The sequence below is a fragment of the Schistocerca gregaria genome, chromosome 8, assembly GCF_023897955.1.
Source record: "Schistocerca gregaria isolate iqSchGreg1 chromosome 8, iqSchGreg1.2, whole genome shotgun sequence".
Classification (NCBI taxonomy): domain Eukaryota; kingdom Metazoa; phylum Arthropoda; class Insecta; order Orthoptera; family Acrididae; genus Schistocerca; species Schistocerca gregaria.
Window position 1 is genome coordinate 221,295,769 of NC_064927.1, and position 22,735 is coordinate 221,318,503.

A 22,735-nucleotide genomic window follows, 5' to 3' on the forward strand; every position below is an offset into this window, starting at 1 on the left:
TGAGGAACAGAAACACAGTTATAATCAGTTTGTAGCGAGGAGGCATCTGGACCAGAGACTGTGTGAAAGAACTTGCTACCTTTCTATTAGCAATTCATCATAGGTTGCTGGAGAAACAACGGGAACCTAGTGACTGGTAAAAATTACAAGTCATTCCCCTTTTCAAGTGGGTTTGTAGGATAGATGCACATAATTATCATGACCTATATCACTGATGTCAATCAGTTGTAGAGTTATGGAATGTTTCACAAGTTTTTGTACAGCAAAAATCATCTTTATAAAAATAAACATGGGTTACACAAATACAGATATTGCAAAATTCAGCTTGCTCTATTCCTTCCTGAGATTCACTGCACTGTAGGCCTCAGCTTTCAAACTGACACTGTGTTTCTTGAATTCAGAAGGACATTTGGTACAGTCCCAAAATGCCATTGAATGAAGAAGATATGAGCTTCTTAAGTACCAGATCTGATTGGTAACTGGATTAAAGACTTCCTCGTGTATAGAACCCAACATGTTGCTCTTAATGCAACACAATTGACAGATGTACAGGTAATGTCAGGAGTACCACAGCAAAGTGTGATAGGACCGTTACCGTTAACAATACGTATGTAAATGATCTAGTGGATAATGTTGGAAGCTCCATGAGGCTGTTTGTGGATGATGCAGTTGACTGTAAGAAGGTAGCAAAGTTGGAACACTGCAGTGAAATGCAGGATAACATGCTTAGGGTTTATGAACAGTGCAGGCTCTGGTATTCGACCATGACTGTAATAAATGTAACATAACTGCACTGTAGGCATCAGCTTTCAAACGGACACTGTGTTTCTTGATTTCAGAAGGACATTTGGTACAGTCTCACAACGCCACTGAATGAGGAAGATATGAGCTTATTAAGTACCAGATCTGAAGAAATTGATGAGTGTACAATTACACTAATGGTGACAAATTGCTGGAAACATTAACTGCTGCAAAATAGCTAAGAGTAACCATAAGCAGAATGAGCACAAAATAAATAGTAATAAATACAGATGCCAGACTGAGATTCACTTGATGAAATTTAAGGAAATGTAATTCAGACATGAAAAAAAGTGGCTTCCAAACACTTGTTCATTGATTCTTGACTGTTACTCATAAATCTGGACTCTTGCCAAGTTGAGTTAATAGAAGGGATAAACAAGACCCAACAAAAATCTATTTGTTTAGTCAGTTTTTATCTGTTTTTGGTTAGTCAGTGCAAAATCATTATGGAGATGCTCAACAAATTTCAGTGCCACACATTACAAGAGAAGCATTGTGTATCACAGAGAAGTTTACTATTCAAACTCTAAGACAATACATTCTAAGAAGACCAGGACAACACAATACTTCCTCCCACATACACCTCAGGAAATGATCACAACAAGGAAATTTGTGAAATTATAGCTAATATTGAGGTTTTCTTCCCAAGTGCCACTTCCAAATGGAACAGGGAAGAGGGGATGAGACCTTCGCACCAGAAGTACCTTCTGCCACACACAATCAGCTGACATTTTGAGTACAGGTCTAGATGTATCACATTTAGCAATGTTGTGCAAAATAGGATAGGCCATGAGCGAAATTTGACATGTCAAGCACATTTGTACTACCTAGGACAATATTTAATACTGAAGGCGATGGCAGCTTGTAACCACACATTAGCAATTCTTTCAATTAGCTTGTTTGTGGACCCATGTTTACCGCAGCATTTTTTTTCTGTTATCTTATATTTTTCACAATGTCAGTTTTCCCTGTTAATTGTGATCTTGTCTTGGAGATGTAATAACAAAAATTTTTCATATAAGGCTTTTAAAAATATCAGGATTACATTGATTGGAAATTAACTGTTTCTCCTCTTAGTATTTTAGCACAAGAACTTTTAGGATTTGTAGAGAAATATCTGTGTAGTACATATTTTAAATCAAAAAAACAACCCATTTCTATGACGTCTAGATTTATTTTTACAGGAATTAGCGAATGACACATATGTATCTGACAATTTTCTTCTGCAGCCACAGTACCCACAACATTACACCACACCTAATGACAGATTCAAAACAACTATGATATGCCTTTTTTGTAAACTCAGAACAGTAGCAGACACAAGAATTACGCAGTAAATGCAAAAACTTTTTAATTATTTTAATAGGATGTCACTTTGTGTATTCCAGCTTAAGTTTACATTTAATCCAAGGAATTTGACTAAATAACATCTATCAGTTGATTGTTATGCTGTATTTTAAACTCAACACATCCTGAATGTTTGGTTCCAAAAGGTGCTATTTGGGTTTTTTCAATCTTCAGGTACATCACATTCAACTGGAATCAGTTTTCTAGAGTGTTCAGTGTTCTCATAATAAAGCTTGGAACTGTTTTGCAAATATCAGCTTCTATTAAAGCAGAAATATCATCTGTAAACAGAACTAATGGGGAATTGATATTTACGGGTAAGTCATTTACACAGAATAGGAAAAGCACTCGCCCTAAAATTGAGCCTTAAGGCAATCTTTGCGATTCAGTACTCCATTTTGAATTATGATTCACTGCACCTGAAGTGACAGTAATCCTGTGTTTCCTGTTCTGTAGATATGATGCAGTCATTACAGAGCATATTTATCTAATTTGTAGATAAGCAAGGCATGGTTTACTCAGTCAAAGCATTTCTAAGGTTAGCCTTATCATCTAATCTGATGCTTTGCTTATCTTTTCAATGAAGTTGTTCACAGCATCCAGAGTATTTTTTTTGCTGTTGGAATCAAAACTGGTTATTTAAAATAATACCATTTCTTGCAACACAATTTTGAATCCAGAATACAGCTACTTTCTCTGGCAATTCTGACAGGACTGTAAGAACAGAAATATGTTGATATTTTCCCATGTCTTCCCTTGATCCTTATTTGAACATGAGTCAATGTTCTGCATGCAGCACATGAGGAAAGCACTCTGTTGGTTACCTGGGTTTGAGGAGGTGCTGTTACATGGTATACTGCTTTAATCACTTTACTTCCTTCATACATTTCTTTGATTGAATATTAAAACTGATCTCTCGCATACAGGAAGAATGTTCCAAAAGTTCTCAGTCTGACACTGAAAACAAGAGATTAAAGAGCTAATTTTGTTTTCAACATAACTTGTCATCTTGCCAGTTAAAAACATAAAATTCAACGGCTTCTCAAATTTGTAATACCATCAGTAAAAATAGCATTTACCCAAACATTCAAAACAAACATCTTTTGGACTTATCATTTAAAATGAATCATCTTCAGCTTGGGAACAAAAGGTAATAGATGGGACCAAAAATCTGGTGAACACAGTGGGAGCAAAGCACTTCAACATGAAAGTCATATAAAATTGGAACTGTGTCTGGACTGAGACTCAAGCTTGGGACCTTTGCCTTTTGGGGGAAATGCTCTACCAACTGAGCTACCCAAGCATGACTCACAGCTTTACTTCTGCCAGTACCTCACCTCTGATCTTCCGAACTTCACAGCAGTTCTCCTGTGAAACTTACAGGACTAACAATTCTGGAAGAGAGAATAAGCCACATCACTGCAATATCATTTCTTCCAAGAGAGCTACTCCTGCAAGTTTCACAGGAGAACTTATGTGAAGTTTGGAAGGTAGGAGACAAGGTAATGGTGGAAGTGAAGCTGTGAGGATGGGTTGTCAGTTGTGCTTGGGTAGCTCAGTTGTTAGGATTAAAGGCAAAGTCTAGAGTTCAAGTTTTGGCCCAGCACATCTTCTTCAGTTTAGGAACAAAAGGTATTTTTGATGGGATCAAAAATCTAGTAAACATAGTGGATGCAAAAGTGCTTCAAAGTAAAGGTCACATAATTTTTCCAGAATCAAATGTTAGTGCAAGGGCTTGTAGTTAATGGAAGGGAACATTCCTCTATGTAAGTTGCAAATATTTAGCCTACATAACACCTTTGTCCAGTAATGCAGTATAATACTGTCTGCTGATGATTCTGCCCTCATGGCATTGAGAATCACATAAAATTGTAGATATGACTCTTCCTACAGATGATACTTTCTTGCTTTCTCTAGTGCACTTTCACTTTTGTCATATATCATTTTAAATGTTAGCTAATCTTTGTCATGTAAAGATGAACAGCTTTCATGTACTATAGCAGATTGTAATAGAAACTCATTACAAATGAAACATGCCTAAACACTTGAGAAATGTTCATTAAAAAACTTTTTAGTCTATGGGCAATAGAAACAACAGCCATCATGTGGAAAGCTATGTCATAAGCAAAATTTCATGTAAATTGTGGTAGACATAGCCTTTTGAGATATTTGCATAAAGCTAGTGTACCTCCAATAAGCAAATACTCGACAAAGCATTGTAATTTTTAGCCACCATCTTATCAGCCATATAGATTTTTGGATATTGTGACTGCTCGTCATCATCAGAGCTCCATACATTTAAATCCAGAACCAAGTTTTTAACACTCCAAAACAAAGGATAAGAATATTTTATATTGAATCTAGGTCTTTTTGATATGTCTATTTGGATGAATTGTCTCAAAATTGAATACTTTGTCACAGCTTATAACTTAATATTGCCCATCATAATTGATGTTTACCGAGTGAGGTGGCGCAGTGGTTAGCACACTGGACTCGCATTCGGGAGGACGACGGTTCAATCCCGCGTCCGGCCATCCTGATTTAGGTTTTCCGTGATTTCCCTAGATCACTTCAGGCAAATGCCAGGATGGTTCCTTTGAAAGGGCATGGCCGATTTCCTTCCCCATCCTTCCCTAATCCGAGCTTGTGCTCCATCTCTAATGACCTCACTGTCGACGGGACGTTAAACAGTAATCTCCTCCATAATTGATGTTTGTTTATATGATCACCTGAACAGGAAATTGAAGTACATCTTTCAAACATCACAATGTGTTATCAACAGAGTTTTACTTTCCAAGTATTGTAGCATTTTGGTGGCGTTTATGACATCTCTCAATTACTTAACTATTTTTTTTTTTTTTAGAATGTCTTTGTTGCAACAAAACTACGCAGTCAAGTTGTGACATTCAACATATAAAAAGTTAAGTTCACTTTGACTCCATATTAGCACTCAAGATGCCATTGTAGTAATGATGGTTACTAAAGTTAATAAACCCATCAGAACACCAGGAAAGTTTTTATGCTGAAAAGAACAGATAAGTAGTTGTGCATCATTTAGTTCCAACATAATGGACATAGAGGAATTATGAGCAACATTTAAACTTATTGTAAATCATGCTCTGGAGATTGTATGTGCTGAGCAAGGGGACTGAGGATGGAAAAGACCCACCGTGGTTTAACAACAAAAATCAGAAAATTCAGAGAAAGCAGAGCTTGTTGCATTCTCAGTTCAAAAAAGACTGTGGAAATGTCAACAGGCAAGAGTTAGCAGTAGGCCATAAAAACTTCCATAGTCATAAATTCGTGGAAGAACTTGCCAAGAACCCAAGAAAATTGTGGTCCTACATAAAATTACTATGTGCATCAAAGACTTCAACTCAGTCACTCATCAACCAGTCTGGTGTGGCAATAAAAAACAACAAAAGGAAAACTGTACATTTAATACATTAATAAATTATTCATGTAAGAGGATCAGACAAACATATCATCATTTAACTGACACATAGACTATTGTGTAGAGGATGTAGACATAAGCACCTCTGGCATTAAGAAGCAACTGAAAGAATTAAAAACAAATGAGTTACAAGTTCCCAATACAATCCTAATTCGGTTTTATAAAAATACTCTTTGTATTGAATCCTTACTTTTGTTGCATTTATAGAAAATCTCACACCCAGGGCATAGCCCTGTGTGGTTGGAGAAAAAAATTCAAGTGTCTCCTGTATATAAGAATGGTAAAAGAAGAGCTCAGTAAAATTACAGGCCTATGTCTTCAACGTTTGTTAACTGTAGAATTCTTGAGCATACCATGAGTTAAAACATAATAAATTTGCTTGAGGCAGAAAAAGTCTGTCCACAAATCAGCACAGATTTAGGAAGCATCAGTCATGCTAAACACAGCTTCCTCTTTTTTCGTATGATATTCCTGCAAACCATGGATGAAGGCCAATAGGTAAATCCCATACCTCTAAATTCCAAGAAAGCATTTAAAACGGTGCCCAACTGCATGCTGATATTGAAGGTCCAAGACTTTGGAGCAGGTTCTCAGATTGTGAGTGGCTCAAAGATTTCATTGTTTTCATTGTCCTGAATGATCAGTGTTCAGCACAGACAAGCAAATCATCAGATGTGTCACATAGAAGTGTGACAGGACAATTCTTTGTTTATGCAAGGACACAGGATGATTTAGACAGCATTTCTATTTTGAGTGATGAGTGACACCTTTCTCTAGATGTATAAAAATGTAATTTAATGCAGACAGTTAGGAAAAACAATTCTGCAGATGTATATACAGATTGGTGTTATGCAGCTTGACACAGTCACATCAATTAATATTAAACACTCAAGGTCATAAGCAGGGAAGGTGAATGCTTAGCTCTGCATTATTGGGAGAATTCTGAGAAAGTGTAGATCATCTACACAGGAGACCACAAATAGAACACCCATGTGGCTCCATCCTTGAGTACTGCTCAATTTTTTGGGATCCACAATAGCTCACATTAAAAGAAGGTACTGTAGATTTGTTACCAGTAGGATTTGTCAACATATGAGTGCTACAGAGATGCTTCAAGAACTCTAACAGAAATCCAGGGAGGAAAGACAATATTCCTTTAGTGAAACAGTGGTGAGAAAGTATAGAGGACCAGCATTTGTAGCTGACTGTGGTGTGATTTTTTTTCTAATGCCATAACAATCATTTTCTCACATTTCTTTAGATCTAATACTTTAACATTCTTACTAACTGAACTATAATTAAAAGATATAACCATAGTGCAACACAGACAGTGCTTTGATGCACTCAGTGTAGATCACAGTGTCTCATTTCCTTCTATATGCCTTTCTCAACCCATTCCCTTTTTTATTCCTTTAGTATCTGGAAATATATTGTTTCTTTAATTGCTCTGAGCTATAAATAATTAACGTTAGTTGAACTTCATACATTCTGTTACTTATCATTGCTTGCTTTTACTTTTGTTATGCGTTCATCTTCATTTACAGATTTTTTGCTCACCCTTCCCTTTCATAATGGCACATGGAAAGTAAGGATGACAAACAAGATACAACTTCTCTGCACATATTTTTTTACTTTTTTCTCATTTGACTTTAATCATATCAAGAATATCGCAATAAAGTTTGAAAAATGATAAGGCCGGTATTTTTTCTGCACAATGATGTTAAATTATAACCTTGTGCCATTCTTGTGGATGCTAAGAACAATTTTATTGTTTATTTTTAATGTCTTTGCATGTTCAATTCCTGTGGTTCAGACTACATCTGAATATACTTGTTAGTTCTTTCTTTTTGTCATACTACATTTCACATCTTTCTTACCTCTTTGTCACAGTTCTCCAATGAGATAAAAACTCCTCTTGTATAGTGGACTGTTAATTTCTCAAGCAGTTGCATTTTTTCTACTGCCACTACATGATACTTTATGACAGTCACTTGAAACCAATGCACTGAGCCCTGCAATCTTTCCCTTTCTTTTCTGAGCACTTTATAATGATTCATTGCTTATATAGAAGCTCTGGATCAGAAAGTTTCAGTTCCAGTGCCTATGATAATATATTTCGGACAGCAGCACTGTGTCTTCTTTACACTGTCTCTTCATTTTTATTTTCTTCTTTGGATACTGTATAAAGATTTTAAATAACTTTTATGAGTTACATATTTTACTGAATTATTACAAACCAGTTTTTACTGTTCAGATCATTTAATGAATAAAATGCAATCTACTTTATGCCAAGTTATCTAGCGACGTGTCAAAAACAAATGTCAGTAACTGCAGAAAAAATAGTATACAATAATAGCTGTGGCTCTTACAAAATTTTACCAGGTTTTTTTATAATGTGGTGTCCTATAGCCATTTGACTTACACGATAGTAACTGTAACTAAATTTATTATATTAATTTTTATAAACTGACATGTTTAAAGATTTTTAAATTTTATAATTAATTGTTTAACATTGTGCAAAAAAGCAACAACAACAATGTTAGCAGGAAATGAAACAGAGCCAATGAATTGGCAGTCGGTGTGCCTGTTGCTCAAAAGTTCTTCATATTCTATGCATAATACATAGAGAACTTAAACACTACTGACATGTTTAAGAGGCCCATCCCACCAACCCTCTCACTGAAGTGGATGAGTTACTACCATTTTATCAAGCCAATACAAAGTTTCAAGTATTTAACACATGTGTCTATTTGCATGCTGTCATTTGAAGAAAAAAACTCATTTTGACATCTTGAACCGTTTATGAAGTATAACATTTGTTATTACAACTTTATTCCTCATGAGCAGGTATGTATGCGACCATCGGATGGATTTAAAAGCCAATAACTCATGAACAAAATGAGGTACTGTTCCACTCTCTATTTTAAATAAAATTTCAATATCTTATCTAAATTTCATACACAGCAATGTATGGGCTAAAATCAACCATACACAAAGTTTATGCAATGCATTTTTATCTCCATCAACTTTTAAAAATTTCATGCAATGCTTTTTTTTAATTTCGCGCACCACAGTAACTGTGACAAAGAGCCCTTTATCGAGTGAAAATATCAAACTGTAAGGTGTGCAAAAGTCAAATTTTTCTCACTAAATAATCTTCTTGAAATTGGTTGATAAGTATTTCGCAGCAGCCAGAACACTGTCTCTCAGCAGAAGTAACAGCAATAAGCAAGCAGTACAGCAGCAACAAGCCACACTCTTGGACAAACTGAAGAGAGCACATAGAAGCCAAAGGGTTAAACTTTATAAGCAACAGTTTAACTTGTGAAGAATAAAATAAGACGAAGAAATGGAAACCCTACAAACTGCCAGAGAGTGAAATTGAGCACTGGACTATGGCACCAATAAAGCAGATGCTCTTTTAAAATCTCTTGTATTCTATGCTTGTAGAATACTTTACAAGAAAGAAAAATGCTGACCTGGTGCTGCAAACAATGTTATACACTCATTACTAGCTGGATGATGTAACATAAGAGCATATGCAGTCAAAAACAGACAGCTGTGTCCCTTCTCTGTGTTAAATGCAGTGCAGTTGACTACCATTTCCGCACTGGACACTGATTTTTAGTTATTGTGAAGGAAGAATGTCGTTATCAGGAGAAAGAAAACTACAGATTGGAGCACAGAATGTCAGCTCCCTTAATTGGAGCAGATAGGTTATGAAATTTAAATAGGGAAATGGATAGGTTAAAGTTAGATATAGTGGGTCTTAGTGAAGTTTAGTGGCAGGAGGAACAAGACTTCTGGTCAGGTGAATACAGGAGTATAAATACAAAATCAGATATGGGTAATGCAGGACTGGGTTAAACAATGAATAAAAAATAGGAGGATGGGTAAGCTACTATGAACAACATAGTGAATGCATTATTGGAATTAAGATAGACATGAGGCCCATGCCTACCGCAGTAATACAAGTTTAAATGCTAACTAGCTCTGCAGACGATGAAGCGATTGAAGAAATCTATGATCAGGTAAAAGAAATTATTCAGATAGTGAAAGGAGATGAAAATTTAAAAGTCATAGGCGACTGGAATTCGACAGTAGGAAGAGTAAGAGAAGGAAAAGTTGTAGGTGAACATGGAATGGGGGCAAGGAATGAAAGAGGAAGCCACCTAGTAGAATTTTACACAGAGCATAACTTAATCATAGCTAACACTTGGTTTAAAAATCATGAAAGAAGGTTGCATTCGTGGAAGAGGCCTGGAGACAATGGATGGTTTCAGATAGACTATATAATGCTAAGACAGTGATTTAGGAACCAGATTTTAAATTGTAAGACATTTCCAGGGGCAGATGTGGACTCTGACCACAATTTATTGGCTACGAACTGTATATTAAAACTGAAGAAAATGCAAAAAGGTGGGAATTTAAGGAGATGGGACCTGGATAAACTGACTAAACCAGAGGTTGTAAAGAGTTTCAGAGAGAGCATTAGGGAATGACTGACAAGAATGGGGTAATAAATACAGAGGAAGAATAATGGGTAGCTTTGAGAGATGAAATAGTGAAGGCAACAGAGGATCAAGTAGGCAAAAGGCCGAAGGCTAGTAGAAATTCTTGGGTAACAGAAGAGATATTGAACTTAACTGATGGACGAGAAAATTTAAAAATGCAGTAAATGAAATAGGCATAAAAGGAATACAAATGTAACGAAAATGAGATCAACAAGAAGTGCAAAATGGCTGAGCAGGAGTGGCTAGAGGACAAATGTAAGGATCTGGGATAAGATAGATATGCCTAAAGGGAAATTAAAGAGACCTTTGGAGAAAAGAGAACCACTTGTATGAATATCAAGAGCTCAGACGGAAACCCAGTTCTAAGGAAAGAATGGCAAGCAGAAAGGTGGAACGTGTATATAGAGGGTCTATACAAGGGTGATATACTTGAGGGCGATGTTATGGAAATCAAAAAAGACATAGATTAAGATGAAATGGAAGAACTAATACTGCATGAAGAATTTGACAGAGCACTGCAAGACATAAGCCAAAATGAGGCCCTGGGAGTAGGCAACATTCCATTAGAACTACTGATAGCCTTAGGAGATCCAGCCCTGACAAAGCTCTACCATCTGGTGAGCAAGATGTAGGAGACAGGTGAAATACCTTCGGACTTCAAAAAGAATATAATAATCCCAATTCCAAAGAAAGCAGGTGCTGACAGGTGTGAAAATTAGCAAACTATCAGTTTAATAAGTCATCTGCAAAATATTAACATGAATTCTTTACAGACGAATGGAAAAACTGGTAGTAGCCGACTTCAGGGAGGATCAGTTTAGATTTCGTAGAAATTCTGGAATACGTGAGGCAATACTGACCCTATGACCTATCTTTGAAGACAGATTAAGAAAAGGCAAACCTATATTTCTAGCACTTGTAGACTTAGAGAAGGCTTTTGACAATGTTGACTGGAATAGTCTCTTTAAAATTCTGAAGGTGGCAGGGGTAAAATACAGGGAGCAAAAGGCTATTTACAATTTGTACAGAAACCAGATGGCAGTTACAAGAGTCGAGGGGACACAAAAGGGAAGCAGTGGTTGGGAAGGGAGTAAGACAGGGTTGTAGGATATCCCCGATGTTATTCAATCTGTATATTGAGTAAGCAGTAAAGGGAAAAAAAGAAAATTTCGGAGTAGGAATTAAAATCCATGGAGAAGAAAGAAAAACTTTGAGGTTCGCCAATGACATTGTAATTCTGTCAGAGACAGCAAAGGACCTGGAGGACCAATTGGATGGAATGGACAGTGTCTTGAAAGTAGGATATAAGATGAACATCAACAAAAGCAAAACAAGGATAATGGAATGTAGTCAAACTAAATCAGGTGATGCTGAGGGAGTTAGATTAGGAAAAGAGACACTGAAAATAGTGGATGAGTTTTGCTATTTGGGGAGCAAAATAACTGATGATGGTCATAGTAGAGACGATATAAAGTGTAGACGGGCTATGGCAAGGAAAGTGTTTCTGAAAAAGAGAAGTTTGTTAACATCGAGTATCAATTTAAGTGTCAGAAAGTCTTTCCTCAAAGTGTTTTATGTAGTGTAGCCATCTACGGATGTGAACATGGACAATAACTAGCTTAGACAAAAAGCTTTTGAAATGTGGTGCTACAGAAGAATCCTGAAGATCAGATGCATAGATCACGTCACTAATGAAGAGGTACCGAATAGAATTGGGGAGAAGAGGAATTTGTCACATAACTCGACTACAAGAAGGGATCAGTTGGAAGGACATGTTCTGAGGCATCAAGGGATCACCAATTTAGTATTGGAGGGCAGTGTGGAGGGTAAAAATCGTAGAGGGAGACCAAGAATAAAGACTCTAAGCAGATTCAGAAGGATTTATGTTGCAGAGAATGGACGTAGAAGTAGAATATGGAACCACGTTTTTGACATCAACCTTTTTAACAACTGCTCAGTTTGCCATCCATGAAGGTTTTCTACAAGGAAAGCAATGTACAATGTCAGAAAATTAGGTCTAATAAAACTAAACAAGAAAAATAAATCCGTCTGCATTTCCTGTAAGCTTTCTAAGGCCTTTAACTGTGTAATTCATTTCAGTATTAATGTGAGTGGAGTTTGGAGTGCTCCTAACTATAAGGAGCAGCACTGTCCTTATTATCCACTTCGGTGACATCAAGTAAGTAACAATGTAATGCATACTATATGTAATGTGTATATTAAAAACATATTTTTCTTGTTGCCTGTTTCTTGTCTGTTTCGTATTGAATGAGCAAGTTCCTGGCAAGGCAATCTAGTGGTGTTCTAACAATGTAGCAATTGGCACTGTGGATCACTGAACAAAGGGCACCAAAAGTTTGCAACAGAGTAAACAGCTGGTATTTATTGTCTTGAGCTACTATGCTGTCTATTAATAACAAAATGTTGAAAAAATATTATGGATTACATATCAATCTTAAATCATCTGGAAAAAGTCTTTCAAATGTAGTGATTTATGTAACACCAATCAGTGTGTGATTAATAACAGTGTGTCTTCATTAACTTGTTTCAAGTACATCTTTTAAGAAGAGTACCACCTCTATAATGGCAAGAAAAGAAATATTTTTTCCAGTTTACTGGGAACTGATTAACACTGCACAACTCTATTAGTGAGTGATTTTAAAAGGAATTTCTTTATTTATGAACTTATTCTACACAGACAATCAATTTTCAAAAGCTATTAATGGGAAATATTAACAGCTTAGGGAAGCGACTCATAACTTACTACATTGAAAGAAGTGTTTAGTCGCACTGGTGATCTTAACAGTGATAATTAGTTGCTTTAAAAGTGGTAGCCAAGAGTCATGACTGTAAAATAATTCGGTTAATGATTCAAACTAGACTCTTAAACTAATTGTACATTAAGTCTGCAACAGATCGTGACATCTATGGATGGCTAGTGATAACTGATTTAATGTTCGAAGGTGTTCTGAAGCCTATTAACCAGGAAGAACTGAGAAGAACATAAAATATTGAATGGAAATATTAAGAACAGTTCAGATGAACAGAACCTGTGCATTAACAATTGCAAACGTGACACTCATCATATTTAAGAGAATTTTACGCTTCAATGGTGACATGCATTACCAGCCTGTTGCAACCCATTCTCTTCTATGCAGATTAGCAGCCCTGTTTGATATTTGATGAATTATTTAACCTATCTGCAGGTAATAGATGCACAGGAATACAAAAAACACATAGCATGTGGTGAATGTATGATATTTAGCACAGTCAAACTACTATTTCAAGAGAGCCTTTCTATGTGTTGTTAACAAGAAGCTAAAACCAAATAAGACAGGATTTTGCATGATATCATCTACACAGCAGTCATTCTTATAAAGACCCAGCATGGAGAGATACAGAATGGGTTAGAAAAGCATCAACAGGGACATAAGTGCATGCTTTATTGAAGACTGTATAGACAAGTACTGCATATGGCCTATAATTATAAAAGGGATGGCTTCTACAAACAAATGTATATAACAGAACAGAGAAAATCATGTTAATTAATTAATAAGGGGACAGAACTAACTTCAAGGTGGAGAAACCTGAAATTTGGTGTCTCACAAACTTTGGTGCTTAGCCCATGCTTCTTCTTCATGTACAGGAATGGTTTACCAAAGACACTGCAACACTCTTCTGACACTGTCAAGTCTTCTGATGGTTTCAATATACTTGTAAAGGGTCCAACCACATCCATATTAAATAATACCAAGAGGAATGTGATACAGGCTGACAAATGGTTGGCAGCAAACTCTATAGTATTTAATCTTACTGAAACCCATACAATGTCATTCCAAGCAAATAGAAATTACTTACAGTAGAGGTCAATGGGCATTCAACTAAATGAAATACCATATGTGAAATTTTTAGATGCCTGACTGGTAACAACCTGAGAAGGTAGCAGAACACAGAAATGAACCAAAAGCTCAGTTCTGTTGGCTTTGCACTTAGAAATTTATTTCACTGTGATGCCTTCCAGTCTGGATTGCATAGTTTCAGTTAATATACAAATCTGTGGCATATCTTTCCATGGAAATACAGCTAAGATTAAATAAATATTTACTCTTCAAAAGCACATAGTAAGAATATTGTGTACCTAGCACATTGCAAAGAACTCTTCAGATAACTTGAGATTCTTACATTCATGTGCCACTATACTCACTCCATAATGGTATTTGTGGTTAATAATGAAAGTGACATCTAGGAAAACACTGAAGTTCACAAGCACAATCCTGGGAGTGAAAATCATTTTCATGTTTATTTTCTGGTGCCAAAATCTTTAATAGGTTGCCAAGAGACATCAGGTGGGAAATTGGATATTACCAGCTACTCATAAATATGGGAAAAGAACACACTATTAACTTCCCCTTCAATAATTCATCAGTATATCTGCAACAAGTATGCAAATTCCACTCAAGATTTGCACTAGTGTAATTTGAATTTTCAGCTTAAATCGATTGTTTCTGCCTGCTAATGTATAGTGTGATGCATTCCATGTCCCTGAAGGTTCCATTTGAAATAACGTTATGGAAGACAGTGTGTGAATGAATGAATGAATGAATGGACGAATGATAGAATGAAGTTTAACAGCAACAGTCAGTCTAGACCACAAGTAATATGTATTTATTCTGGTAACTGGTTTCAGTCAAACATGATCTTCTGACCATTAACTCCTTGGTGACATGTGGAGCCAGTGCACAGAGCTGCTGTACATACCAAAAGGTAGCAGTTGTTGAGTGGTACCTTTTAGTACATACAGCACCTCTGTGTATCAGCTCCACACGTCACCAAGAGTTAGTGGTCTGAAGATGGTCATGTTTGACTGAAATCAGTTATCAGACTAAATAAATATCAGATGCAATCTAGACTGACTGTTTCTGTTATACTAAATACTGAATGTATGAATGTATCATGGATTAGAGATTTGGTCATAAAAGAAACAGCCAGTACTGTAACGAAAGATATCTATTTGCAAGTGCCCATAAGACTCCTATAATGGAGTCTAGCTACGGTAAACAAGCAGACACTGACATAGAGACTTACTTATTAAGAGAAACTGGGTAAGATCCTTGAAAACCAGAATCCAGAATAACCTGAACTAGGACATGCATACAAACCCATTGGCCAAGAGATTATCTGCTACCACATTTGAATATATGTCTTCAGTAAATAGTGTAAAGACACCTATGCATTCTGTTTCAATTTCAGTTAAGATTAGAAATATTTGATGGACAACTGAGGTCAATAATCATGTTCTTAATATTGCAGACATACAGTTGCAATTGTTTTAAAAATTAAACCCAGCCAACTGCCATATAACATCTTTCCAAAATTTGGTGTTTTATTTATTAAATACACATATTATTTCAAACTGATATTTGTGCAAAATCAACAAACATTGACATTACATTGAAAGCAAAGCAAAATTGTACCAAAAATGTAATTTATTTTGAACTAGTCTGGTGTTAACCAAAGCTAAATTCAGTGCAGCCACAGCTCATTCTTTAAATAAGCTAAAGAATATCAGGGAACAAGTATTTCTCAAGTCTATTTCATTCATTACCAAGACAAAAATGTATCAGGTGCATAGTTGTAAAAGTTCACAAGAGCTGAAGAATCGGCAAAAAGTTGCTTCAGACCATTTCAGAAAGCAATTTATGATTTATACATATTACTAGCAATAATATGATCACACAAATGAGCTGATCATGAGAATAAGATGAGCAATTTTTTGTTGTTGTTCTCACTTCATCACTACAAATGTTTAACTGTGTCCATTCTCTGCTGGTCTATAGGACAATGTACGATGCAAATGATGGACCCAAATGTAATCAAGCTAATAACTTGACATCCAACATCAGTGTTTAAAGAGTACTGCAGACTATTTACTTATGTGTTATATTGAACACTAATAGTTTTGATGATAACACAGGAAAATATTTATTCTCTATTATGTAGCATATGTGGTCATAAAATGAGACAGGGACTTTAATTTTTTAGGAACTTGATATCACACCCAGAACAGAATGATATTTTCTAGGATCACAGTTATTAACAATTGAATATCAACTTAAATTAATAACTTTCATGCATTAAAAATATGGGGAACTGTTCATTACTTATTACTTTTACCCACTGGGTTTTATTGTCCCTAGCCAGTTTATGGATTTAGGAATCAGTAACGAACAAAATGCTATACACAATGAAGAAAACACAGAAACTGTTTAAATTTATGTTCATTTGCACATATAACTACTCTATAAACTCAATTTTATTTAACATTACAACTAATATTTGTACAAACTATTACAGGTTTCAAAGAAACTCAATTTCTTCATCAAGAAGTTGTTAATGGAATTAACAGTTCATGGGTTCAGATGTTTGTTACATTTACAGAGTGACAGAAGTTCTAGCCCTTGTTTTCCCATTACTACTTTGTGTGGTTAACACTGCCAATTCAACGTGACATGAGAGCTGAGTTAGTTTACTTTGTGAACTTTTCTCTACTGTGCTGCTTCAGTGAATTTCTACTATCACAAACAACAAAAAATAGGGGATATAGTTCATTGTGTGAAGGAGGTATTCAGATAGTGGTATTAATTTCAGAATTTTAAAATAGTAATCAGTCTTGTATACAAATTAGTACCTTTGTTCTCTGATAGAGACATATATAAAAAAATGTTATTGTTAGTAGTTATTCATAAACAGCAGAAAACAAAAACTCACCTGACAACTGTGCACCAAGCACGGTTGATATGAACTGTATGCTGAGCATTAAACTTCAATACTGAATGAAACATCCTGCTACAGGTTCTGCAAGGACAGAGTAGTATACTGATAACTTTATCTCACTCTAGATTAGATATAAGAGTAGATACATTAATTACAAATGTCAAACAGGTGTTACACATCTCACACAGTTAAATAGTCACTCTTGACATCTGACTGGGATACAGGAAAACAGACTTACAGAGATGTCTAGAAACAGACTCTTATTCCACCAGCTATCATGTATCTAATATAAGCAAATTGGCAAATTCTTTTATAACAGACTTAATATTAAGCATTAGTCATGTAGAAAATTTCCTCAATTTTATTTTGGTTTTGAACTCTTGTTTTCTTCTGTGATGTATCTTGCACAGAGAAATGCTGATAGCATGGCCATATCTACCAATTAGACAAAATGTGAAACTGCTCAGTTCATGTGCTATCATTCTGTTCAGATATCCTAAAAAAATTTCTTTCCTTTATCTTACATCCATTTCTCAATCCTAGTTGAAGGCATGAAAAATATCAGCTGAATTCACTAAGTAGAATTATTATCTGATTATAATTATTCTTTGAATTATATATTCAAAGAAACTCACAGAAAAATGCATGCATAAGACAAGCTCATCCATTAAAGAATAATAATCTTCATTACACAAAAATAAATAAATTTCATTTCACACAGTGCTGCGAAATTAACTGAGCACAATCATATATAAACAACTATGCATTATAAAAATGTTCATCTCCATTACGATTGTTTTCTAAGGTCTCTTTGTCTTGGAAAGGTGGCTGATTTTTGAGCTTGTCTTGGCTGAGAATTTACCGTGTAACTGTGAATAAGTGCTTCTAAGAATCAAGAATTTAGTAAGAAATGAAGAAGGAAGTTGATTATTATGGGGTTCTGAATCTAACACCAAATTGTACATTCAAAGAAATTAATCGAGCGTGAGTTGTCACTGGACATAATTTGTTTATACTTATAAAAATTATTCATTTATATTGAAAGGTTCTAGTCTTATATTTAGCAGTTATAAGCTGTTAGTGGTTTGCATACCATTGCTCTTTGTCAGTATTTCAAAGATAATTTATTTATTTTTTACTTCTAGCAAACACACTTTTTAGCCATCAACATTTAAAATGACTGACAATAAAGCATCATGATATTTGACCTTCACCATGCATACATTTTGGGACATACATTCATGAATTTACCCTCAGACTGTAAACGTTGTATGTATTCACTTAAAGTATTTTAACATCGAATCACTCATTTATTTAAAGCAGTTAATTCTGTCCATGAATTAAGTTCAGTGGCCACCACTTCTCTTGCATTTTGATGCGTTTTGTTTTATAAAACTGGCTATGACATATGTGCACTCCTAATTGTATTTCCAAGAACTCGGACACTGAAAAGTGACTGGCAGTGACCAGGTCTTGGAGCTCATTTAAAAATTTGACTCTGCCTTTCTAACGGTCTAACAGTGCTTTCACTGAAACAGTATGTGATTGACATCAGCAATTGTTACTTCACCATGTTAACAGTAAGGTGTCTCCAGTTCACATTTTTATGAAAGGGGCCAGGGCAAGATTACTGACTTGAGACTCATTCTCACAATGAAAGCTATTATTTTCCTTGAATGTCTAGAATTTATAAAACACAGTTGTATATTTGCATAGCTTTAACTGCTTAGGATTTTTCCCTGTGCTGTGAAAGAATCACTGAATGTTATGAATTTAAAAAGAATTGTAAGCTCCATTATATGCATGAGATTTATTCATGGAACATTCCCTAGCCATTTGCACTGAATGCATGCTTGAGAATTTTTTGAATGTAAGCTATATCATATCAGCAAACTGATTTCATGCAGTAACTAATCCAATGTCATCAATCATTACCAATTACTATACCACCTCTCCTTCATCAAAACAATATAGCAGTTTTAAAACAAATTTTGAAATTTCTTGATAAATATACAACCTCACTCTGTAAATGTCCAAAATAATAGGAGATGGCTGTGTGGCCTTCAGGCCAAAAGTCGCAATAAATCAATAAATTAATTAAATATTTTAGGGATGTAATCTGTGTATGGTAGTTTTATTTCCATATGTCTTTCACAGCTTTGTCTACTTATTTAATGCCAGGATGAGATTAATCCATACAAAATCATCTAAAATTTAATCAGTATTCTCTCCTTGATGATAAAGTTCTAATATGTCGAGAGTCTATTTACTAGCTTTTTTGTTATAATTGCTGTAACTTATTGATTTCAGAATGCATTGTGGGTCAGTGAGTGTTACTGCCCTGGGGATTTTGAGGAATCCTGTGTATTTTATTGTCTGTATAATGGTGTATGTGTCAGCTAGAAATATTGAAGCATCCCATCGTAGTTGAAACTTCCTTTCTTCTGCAGTCTGTGGAAAGAAGGAACTGCAACCTGTAATAATCTTTCATGTATATTTTTCAACCAACTGTATAAGATTTGTGTAATCCTGCCAACTTTTCTTACAGTTACAAAGTAGGTGAAAACAACTCATAACCTTTTCCTTTGCTAGAACAATCAACATATGTAGCAGGAATACTGAAAAGAGCTGTAATACTAATTTAGGAACATTGGATGGACTTCAGGTCAGTGTATATTGTTTTGCAAACATTTCAAGAGTTCAGACCAGTTGTAGATATAAAATTGCTGTTTTCTCAGATTTCTGTAATTCCCAGTTTGAGAGAGCTTTTCTCATTTTTTATCAGTGAATGATAAGTATCTGCCTCTCTTTGTAGCATATAATGATTACACAGCATTGTTCTGCAAATATGCAGAGATGTTTCTGTTGCTTCCAGGAGAAGAGTGTTAGTTGGGGAAGAAAGCATAGCTTACTTTAAATATTCAGAAATGTAAAATTCTGCACTTCACAAAATAAAAAAATAAAAAACCTAGTATCCTATGGCTATAATATCAGTGAGTCATTGTTGGAATTGTCCATCTCATACAAATATCTGGGTGTAACATATTGTATGGATATGAAATGTAATAATTGCATAGGTTCAGTTGTGGATAAGGCAGGTGGTAGACTTCAGTTTATTGGTAGAATACTGGGGAAGTTCAATCAGTCTACAAAAGAGATTGCTTAGAAATCACTTGTGTGACCCATCTTAGAATATTGCTCCAGTGTGTGGGATTCGTACCAGATAAGACTAACAGGGGATATTGAATGTAAACAGACCACAGGGTTGTTTAATCCATGGGAGATGTCACACAGACATTGAAGGAACTGAAATGGTAGACTCTTGAAGATAGATGTAAAGTATCCCAAGAAAGTCTATTATCAAAGTTTCAAGAACCGGCTCTAAATGATTACTCTAGGGATATACTACAACCCCCTATATATCACCCATATAGGGATCGTGAGGATAAGATTAGAATAATTACTGCATGCACAGAGGCATTCAAACTTCCTGGCTCTCTATGTAAATGGAACAGGAAAAAACCCTAATAACTGGTACAATCGATGAACCCTCTACCAGGTACTTCATGGTGGTTTGTAAAGTTTAGATGTAGATGCAGATGTGGAATGGCAACCACCATTTCAAACAATTTTGACCAATAATGTTCTAGTATGGATAATTGTTGTATGATAAGTCATAATTGTTCGTTTTTACTTGAAACACAGTCTAACATGTACTAGACTGTCCTCGAAAGAAAAACGTTTGGCTCGTACTTCTCAGAAGTAATAATCTACATCTTAAGTCTATTGCTGTGATGTAATGTGACATATTCAAATATTTGCACTTACTCTATTTGGTATATAGCAAAATCAAATCTCAATTAGACTCACAATGAAATATGATACTGCGTCAATACAAAAACAAACCTTCGACTTCCTATGTGTTATAATGATTTGATTGCTTGACTTATTAAACTCAAAGGGTGTTTAGTATTAAATGCACAATTTCTGTTATCTTTTCTGCACAAGATATGTCATTTTGATATATTGGTTTAGTATCTGAACTGGACTAGTAACAGCTATAGAATGTAAACACATGTCTTGTTAAAAATGGATGAAATGGATAAAGGCATGCATCGCTTCTGGTAACAGTAGAAAAAACATTATATGTGGATTTCTGAATTATCGTACGCTAATACTTTGAGTCACCATAGGTGAAAAAGGTAAATTCATTGAAGAATATGTAACTCTGCTCCTTGTAAAATGCACATGCAGAAAGAACTATAAAATAAAGTTCCATAGGTGAAAAAGGTAAATTCATTGAAGAATATGTAACTCTGCTCCTTGTAAAATGCACATGCAGAAAGAACTATAAAATAAAGTTCCAAACTTTCATCTAGTTGAATGTTAATTTTATAACTATCACATTAGTATTCACTATTTTACAAAAATTACACTGATCATAATATTATATATGTAAGGCTGATACAGTAGGTTGTTCAGTTGTTACAATCAAGGCTCAGTTTGAGCTATAAATGAGAAAAAGTTCTACCCCACATACTTGCAATGACAGAGCAATCAGCCAGGATTTTGATCTTGGTTTCAAAGCTCAACATAGCAGTAATAGGGGTATTTACTGTCTATTTATATCTCAGACTTGTATGTCAGATGTGATCGGAATCGGGCCTTAGTGCCTAAAGTCAGTAACTATGTATGTGTGAGTTGTGTGAAAATGTGAGTTCCATTTCTGACAAAGAACTTTGTTTGAAACCTTAAATATTACTAGCATTTTTTTTGGTTGTGCATGTCTGTGACTCAGTACCTTGCCTATGTGGTAAAAAACAACAATCTATCTTTCCCATATTGTTAGTCCATTCTGGACTTTCCATTGTTTGATATGCTCTAAGACTAATGCACACATGTAAGTTATGGAGAATTCCTTGTGAGCACAAGTAGCTTCCAGAAATACTACAAAATTAATGCTGTTTATGTCAGTCCTAACAAGCTGATAATCCATCCACAACAAAAGCTTCCTTCCCTTGAGCCTAGCCCCCCTCCCCTCCCACTGGATCTGTCCAACACCTATGCCAACAGTTAGTAACTGTCTTTTCTCTCCCACAACTAGCCCACAAATATCTTTCCTACACAAATCTCCAGTACAATACCTTCCTCTCATGTTAAGAGCTGATTATCCTTTTCACAACACCCACTGTTACCTTCTATCCTCCTGATTTAAAAAATATCCTTGTCAACATATAACATTCCCAAATCATTACTTCTACTCCACAGTTCCTACCCCTGCATTGTCGTCACTATAAAACCTGACCCATGCACACACCCATTACACCACATACTCCAGACCCACAGGTGATGAATCCTATGCATCAAAGGTGAGTGACCTTCAAAAATACACATTGTTCACCAACTAAAGTGTCTCAAATGCATATTATTTTATTTGGAAATGGCTCCCATTGAAGTGGCTGGGCAAATGAATGGGCATGTGAGAATCCTCTCTCTTGGGGATGCCAGTACACAGCTGCAAAACATGCTCTATAGCATGATCCAAGAGACCTAAGTACATACTGTACTAGACAAACTTTTTAGATCCTCACATCCAGTTCAAATTTTCCTGAACTCCAGATGCGATAATTCCTCTTCAATATATCCTTGCATTCCAATATCCCCTGCACTTATCTTCTAATAATCCATAATCCTCACTTCTCTATTTTTTCATGACATTTTATTTATTTACTATGTTACCGGGGTGTATACGTGGACAAGAAAAAAAAAATCCCAGATTTTTCCGGATTTCCCGTTTAAAAATACACTTTCTCCCAGGTGAAAATACTCTTTTTCTGTGTTAAGT

The 22,735-nt window shown here is 35.3% G+C and overlaps 1 protein-coding gene across 3 annotated transcripts in view; it reads right to left on the reverse strand.

Annotated features, from left to right (window-relative positions):
- LOC126284207 (anoctamin-5-like) overlaps positions 1 to 17,481 on the reverse strand; it is a 333,989-nt gene extending 316,508 nt beyond the window's left edge. Inside the window, exons 1-3 of one of the 3 annotated variants that reach the window (XM_049982972.1) lie at positions 17,129 to 17,481; positions 16,885 to 16,971; positions 7,480 to 7,780 (exon numbers count right to left, since the gene is read on the reverse strand). In XM_049982972.1, the coding sequence (XP_049838929.1) occupies positions 7,480 to 7,659 (180 nt within the window). In that variant the 5' untranslated portion in view covers positions 7,660 to 7,780; positions 16,885 to 16,971; positions 17,129 to 17,481. Of the gene's footprint in view, positions 1 to 2,972; positions 3,106 to 7,479; positions 7,781 to 16,884; positions 16,972 to 17,128 lie in introns of those variants that run through there. The other 2 variants (XM_049982973.1, XM_049982974.1) reach the window with 2 other exon arrangements.
- Positions 17,482 to 22,735: the final 5,254 nt, after the last annotated feature.